The sequence below is a fragment of the Pelodiscus sinensis genome, chromosome 2, assembly GCF_049634645.1.
Source record: "Pelodiscus sinensis isolate JC-2024 chromosome 2, ASM4963464v1, whole genome shotgun sequence".
NCBI lineage: Eukaryota > Metazoa > Chordata > Testudines > Trionychidae > Pelodiscus > Pelodiscus sinensis.
This window is the reverse complement of record NC_134712.1, coordinates 104511804-104518450: the sequence shown is the minus strand read 5'-3', so window position 1 is coordinate 104518450 and position 6647 is coordinate 104511804. Positions and strand designations below refer to the sequence as shown.

At 45.5% G+C, this 6647-nt stretch overlaps 1 protein-coding gene across 1 annotated transcript in view; it reads right to left on the bottom strand.

Annotated features, from left to right (window-relative positions):
• Positions 1–454: 454 nt before the first annotated feature.
• Positions 455–6647, bottom strand: part of MBOAT1 (membrane bound glycerophospholipid O-acyltransferase 1) — an 85556-nt gene continuing 79363 nt past the window's right edge. Inside the window, exons 12-13 of the mRNA XM_006121826.3 lie at positions 6339–6490; positions 455–921 (exon numbers count right to left, since the gene is read on the bottom strand). Coding sequence (XP_006121888.2) covers positions 786–921; positions 6339–6490 — 288 coding nt within the window. The 3' untranslated portion in view covers positions 455–785. The remainder of the gene's footprint in view (positions 922–6338; positions 6491–6647) is intronic.

Genomic DNA, 6647 nt, shown 5'->3' with positions numbered 1-6647 from the left:
CAGCCCTACAAGGGGTAGCTGCATCACTTATAATGAAGACGTAGCCTCAGCTAGAGAAGATTTTATCTGCCCATCATAAAATACTCTAATTTTCCCATTTTTATTATATATATTATATTTAATTTGGCCAATCCAGTGGCCTACTTTCATAGAAGCCTATTTGAATTATTTCCAAGTGACTAATTTGTCTCTCATACCAGCAGGTGTCACTGAGACCAATGAGGAGCCTCGAAGCTGCTGAAATCAGGCAGCAGGTTCCTGCTTTAGAACCCCATGGGGAGTACTTGCATCATACGCTGTGACCTTCCTCCTCTTGCTGGAGTCAATACCAACAGTCCCAGGAGTTAAGGTTCTGTGGTTCTACACCTCAGACCACCTCTGGTCATAGGCAGGATAATACGAAGCCAAAGATTCAGCAGCCCAGAGCACCAGTCTGCTAAGCTGCTGATCTGACGCTTGTTAGGTTTTTTATTATTATTTTCTTAATCTTAAATTTTTGTTTATCAAATGTACATTTCTGTAAAAGATCAAAAATGTCTGTACATGTGAAAAATTAAATATATAAAAGCACATCATAAAAATAGTCCCTGTAGTTATAAAATCAAAATCAAGCCTGTTCATCTTTGTTACTGGAGTCATCTTGAACATAGTCTACTACGCCCCAGTCTGTCCTTTCCAAAGCCTTTTAAATTAAGTAATAACAATGCCACTGTCTTTTTATTTGCGTCCTTTTGGTTTTGGTATGACACTTCATTTCCCCATATGAGTGTTTTTCCTCTGAGGTATCATTTTTCTTTCTTGTTTTTAACAGAGTTGTGTGTGACTTGATTCTGAAGCTGCTTCATGGTGTGGTCTTGAGGTTTGATTGGTAGGACCAGCAACACCAGGAGGCTTAGAATGTGCATGTGGAAGTACAGTGACCTAGAAATGAAAAGAGAAAGAGAGAACATGCTTGTTACAATAACATACAAATGCTGAAAATTGTATTAGTTCAGCACTACAACCAATCCACATGATTCAAGAGGTACAGACATAAAACAGAGCACTTGATAGGTGCTACACTGTGGGGGTTTTCCGGGATACCTCCACCACGTCCAGGGAATGCGTTTGCTCTTCCGCTTTTTTTTGGCAGAAGTGTAATCGCGCTCTTTCGGAAGCCCAGTCTTCCTCATTCCATGAGGAAGAAGGGATCTTCTGAAAGAGGAGGATTTTCCGAAATTTGGCCCAGTGTAGGCGGGCCAAATTTTGGAGAAGCCTCTTCTGGAAAAAAAATTGGAAAAAGCTGTAGCATAGACCTAGCCATAGAGTCTCATAGACTTTAAGGTCAGAAGGGACCATTATGATCATCTAGTCTGACCCCTTGCACAATGCAGGCCACAGAATCTCACCCACCCACTCCTAGAATAATTCTCTCACCTATATCTCAGATATTGAAGTCCTCAAATGGTTTAAAGACCCTAAGATGCAGAGAATCCTTCAGCAGTGATCCGTGCCCCATGCTACAGAGGAAGGCGAAAAACCTGCAGGGCCTCTGCCAATCTACCCTGGAGGAAAATTCCTTAGTCCTATATATGCCAGGCTTTTATGCCCAGGGATTTTACAGCACTATGTCACGCTATACTATGGTGACATCCAAACCCCCTGAACTCAATAGAAGTTAGGCATTGATTTCCCATATACTTTCCCATATTTTGTTACTAGACAAGGTGCCAAATCCAGAAACCTTTCCCCAATCCCCAGCCCCAAACGTTGACAATTCAGGTGAATTGAACTCAGATGTGAACTACCTGTGCTTCTGGTTTTAGGAAACCCAAAACTGGCCTTCTCCCACTGTTAAAGAATACACAGGGATACCTTTCCAGAAAGCCCCCGTTTTGTCAAAGCACAACTTGTGCTTGAAAACATGGCACCAGCAATTGCAGGACAGCTTCCAGAAGAGCTTCCAGCCAATCTTTAGGTTGCTTAACTGAACTTATTTAGAACTCGGAACAGTTTTAAGGTTTGCTGATCATTAATAAAATAGTAAAAACACAAAATGCATCATGATCAGAGAGAGAATGGCACAAGGCTAAACGAGGACATTTTCCATATATTTACTTGATAGTGTTCAGGGCAGATAGATAAAATGGAAAATCAGATGTCTGTTTTGATGGGCACTTACAGCATGGGTTGAGGAAGGCCAGGGAGCTGACCACTTACGCATATCCTGAAATGGCCTAACTTTTCAGTGCTCCTTCATTCATTGTTCTAAAGTCCTTGTAAAGGTATGTCCACAATATCCTGCTCTAAAGGCCCCACACAGTCATCTTGCACTCAACTCAGTGGCCTGGTTTGAAAATCCCACAAATTCACAAATTATCTTTATGTGCTGAGTCAGTGAAACAAAGAAATGACCATCTAGGGGTCAGAGCTGTGCTAAACTTAAACTGACAGTTTTTCTTTTGTGAGTATTGGCATGTTAAGAGCAATCTCTTTACAAGTATTTATTAACAGAATTAGGTTAAGATGTTAGTATTTTGTCATCTCAAATGGACTTTGGTGGCAAAAAGGACAAAATTTTGCCCTTTGAACCAATTTAATGAGTTTGTTCACATTCACTACAGGTTGAACCTCCAGCAGGACCAGGGATGTTGCTGGACCAAAGAGCCCCGGAGCAACGCAAGGGTTGGAGAGCCCCGGCTGGGCCAGCCAGTATCTGGGGAGCCTCCGCTGTGGCCCGGAACCCCCAGCATTAATGGGGCCAGGTGGTAGCTAGGAGCCTTACCCAGGGAATTCCCAGCGTCAGCGGGGCCAGTTGGCAGCTGGGAAGCTCCTGCCTGAGCCAGGGAACCCCTAGTGTTAGGGGGCCACGTGGCTGACATGTCTCAGCCCGGAATCCCCGGCTGCAGCTGGGATGCCTGTGGCTGGGCGACCCTAGCCAGGAACCCCAGGAAACCCCCAGCTGGGGAACCCCAGAGAACACCCTGCAGCAACGGGACCTGCAGCAGCCAAGTGGTCCCCATTGGGGATCCCAGGAGACCATGGGGCAGCAGGTGGGCAGCTAGGTGGGGAGCTGGGCTGGACCAGCTTTAGCAGGGAAGGGAGCCCCAGGGAGAGGAGTCTAGGAGCAGGGCAGCCAGCAGGGGAGCACTGACCTCCCTTAGGGTACGTCTACACTACAGCACTAATTCAAACTAACTTAATTCGAATTAGTAAATTCGAACTAAGCTAATTCGAACTAGTGCATCTAGACCTAAAAACTAGTTTGAATTAGCATTTTGCTAATTCGAACTAACATGTCCACATTGAGTGGACCCTGAACCGGGGTTAATGCTGGCCAGAAGCAGTGCCAGCAGGGCATCAGATGAGGACTTAGAGCGTGGAGCTGCTGCCTCAGGCTAGCCGAGGGCTGTGCTTAAAGGGACCCGACCCCCACCCCGGACAGACAGTTCTCAGGGGTTCCCCGCTCGCTTGTCTAACTTAATGAGGGACAGCAAAGCAGTCCTGGCTTGGAGTGCCCTGAGTGCTCACACTCGGCACATCACAGCACTTGGCCATCAGCCCAGCTGCTCTTGCCGCAGGCTGCCATCCGGGGGGGAGTCAATCGGGGGGCTGCAGGAGAGCTTCCACCCTGAGGAGTCCGCAGAGCCAGCCCAGTCCTCCCCATTGGGGGCTCGTACCCCATTCCTCCCTCACCTCCTTCCACTTACCCCTCCCTAGCCCCCCTTCCAGATGTACAAAATAAAGGACACGTGTTCAAAAACAGAAACTCTCTTTATTGAACAAAACTCGGGGAGACTGGGAAAAGGAGGTGGGAGAGGGGAAGAGAGAGGGTGGGAGAGGGCAGGAGGAAACCTGGGAGGAGGGAGCTGGAAGGGGGAAGCCAGGGGAAAGAGGAGGAGGGGAAGTATCAAACTATGGTACGCCATATCTTCAGAACTGTGTACAGATATGATCTCCTCACCCCAGAAAAGATATTTTGGCCTTGGAAAAGGTTCAGAAAAGGGCAACTAAAATGATCAGGGGTTTAGAATAGGTCCCATATGAAGAGAGGCTAAAGAGACTGGGACTTTTCAGCTTAGAAAAGAGGAGACTGAGGGGGGATATGATAGAGGTCTATAAATGCATGAGTGGTGTGGAGAGGGTGCATAAAGAAAAGTTCTTCATTAGTTCCCATAATAGAAGGACTAGAGGACACCAAATGAAATGAATGGGTAGCAGGCTTCAAACTAATAACAGAAAGTTCTTCTTCACAAAGCAAATAGTCAACCTGTGGAACTCCTTGCTGCAGGAGGCTATGAACGCTAGAACTATAATAGAGTTTAAAGAGAAGTTAGATAAATTCATAGAAGTTGGGTCCATAGAGTGCTATTAGGCAGGGGGTAGGAATGGTGTCCCTGGCCCCTGTTTGTGGAAGGCTGGAGATGGATGGCACAAGACAAATGGCTTGGTCATTGTCTTCGGTCCATCCCCTCCAGGTACCTAGTGTTGGCCGCTGTCAGCAGACAGGCTACTGGGCTAGATGGACCTTTGGGCTGACCCAGTACGGCCATTCTTATGTTTTTATGTTCTAAGCTCAGGTCTCAGGGTCGGGGTCTCACTTGACCACCTTGATTTTCATGCAAACCTGCTCCTGGGTGGCCAGGCTGGCAGCTATCCTGCCCTAGACGGCCACTTTCCTGTGCCTACTGCAGAGGTCGTAGATGAGGTCCACGATGTCCGCACTAGACCAGGCAGGTGCCCGCCTCTTGCGGCCCCGGGCAGGCTCCTGGGAGCCGCCAGCCTGGTCCCGGGAAGAGGCGGAGGGCTGGGTGGCAGCAGGTGGCTGGCTCGTGCCGTGCCAGGTGCAGGGTCTGCTGGCTGGGTGCTGGCAGGCTTGCACCTGGCACGGGCACCGTAGCCAGGCTGTGCCCCTTTAAGGGCTCCGGGGCCGGGAGGGGGGCAGACGAGTTTCCCTGGTGGTGCCCAGAGTGGCCACTAGGGCAAGCTGGGGAGGGCTAGCCTCCCACTAGTTCAAATTAAGTGGCTAAATAGCCCTTAATTCGAACTACTTAATTCGAACTAGGCCTTAGTCCTCATAGAATGAGGTTTACCTTATTCGAATTAAGTGCTCCGCTAGTTCATATTAAGTTCGACCTAGCGGTTTGCCTGTGTAGCGCCTATCAAAGTTAATTCCAACTAATGGCTGTTAGTTCGAATTAACTTTGTAGTGTAGACATACCCTTGGTCCGGCAAACTCCCTGGTCCGGGACAGCTCAGATCCCGAGGGGCTGGACCAGAGAGGTCCAACCTATATTTTTAAACTGAAACAGCCCCTATCTTTTTTATTTGTTATTTCTAAAGAAAGACAGAACAATGAGATATTAAAATGGTAGCCAGGAATGAATCTTGCCTATACTGGTACAGACTTCAGATTGGTGCTGGCATTTTAATAGCTTTGTTTAAGCAAGGAGAAAACTTAGCTAAACATTTTCATTTTTTTAAAAAAGAACAGCCTTCAAGACCCCTCAAACGGACTCACTGACAGCTGCACTTTTGACTAACAGTTTTTAGTCTTTTATGTCAAAAAATTGAAATGTCTCTTTTTTCAGCCAAACTGTTATTCTGTGTTTGACAAGGATTACCACAAAATGAAAGAAAAATAAAGTAATTTAGTCAAGTCTCCTTTTTCAACTCACTTTATGCTTCACTACATAAAATCTTCAGAATTGGGATTCTGCCCACCACCGACAAGAGCTGCTCCAGCACCCACTGTTAACCGTAACAGGTAAGCAATCCCTGTTAAGGGCTTACTGGTTAACCATTCACATTCCTACTTCAGCACCAACTCTCTACCTCATTTTTAAAATACTTACAGAAGTAACTACACATAAAATAACAGGTCAAAATAAATAAAATGATTTTAATACACAATAAATCAGACAGCTATTTTCTCTATATCCTACTGATCAATTCAGAATCCAGTCTCATGAGCATTTTTCAAATGGAAGTTAGTTATTTCACTAGACATTTCCCAATATAAGTTTAAATTCATTACTATGCACCCCATCCTTTGGTCTTAATAGTGGGATACTTTAGATAGGGTAATAGCAGACAGAGGGCAAGTCAGGTCAAATCAGAATAAAAAAAATCCCAAAACTTTAACTAATATGAGAAAGGAAAGGAGGATTATTCTACCATGGTAAAATGAGACCATCAAGTTAAACAGATGAAATCACTCCCGATGTTATTAAATGACCCGCCTCATTTTCTCCGAGTGATGGCAAAATTCTAATAATCTTCCATCACTGGTTGACTTATCAAACAAACCCCCATGGTTAAAGATCTAAGATACAAAGTGTTACAAGGAAGAAACTTACTTGTATAACTTAATGGTGGGCTCAACAGCCAGCATAACAAAAGGTGCCACAGTATAACAGACAGCCAGTTGAGTGACAAACCACGTGACAATGTCATAGATCACCTTGAGCGACTTTGAAGAGAGGAAGTAATGTCTGTAATTGTTCCTTATCTACAAATCAGGGAGAAGAGGGTTAAAAACCCTAAATTTCTTAGAAAACTCATGCAAACTCACTTCACAGCTACTAAATTCCCCATCCATTATTATCTGTAGTGCAGTGATACTTAGAGGCCCAAACTTACCCTTCAAAGTGTAGATGGATGGGACA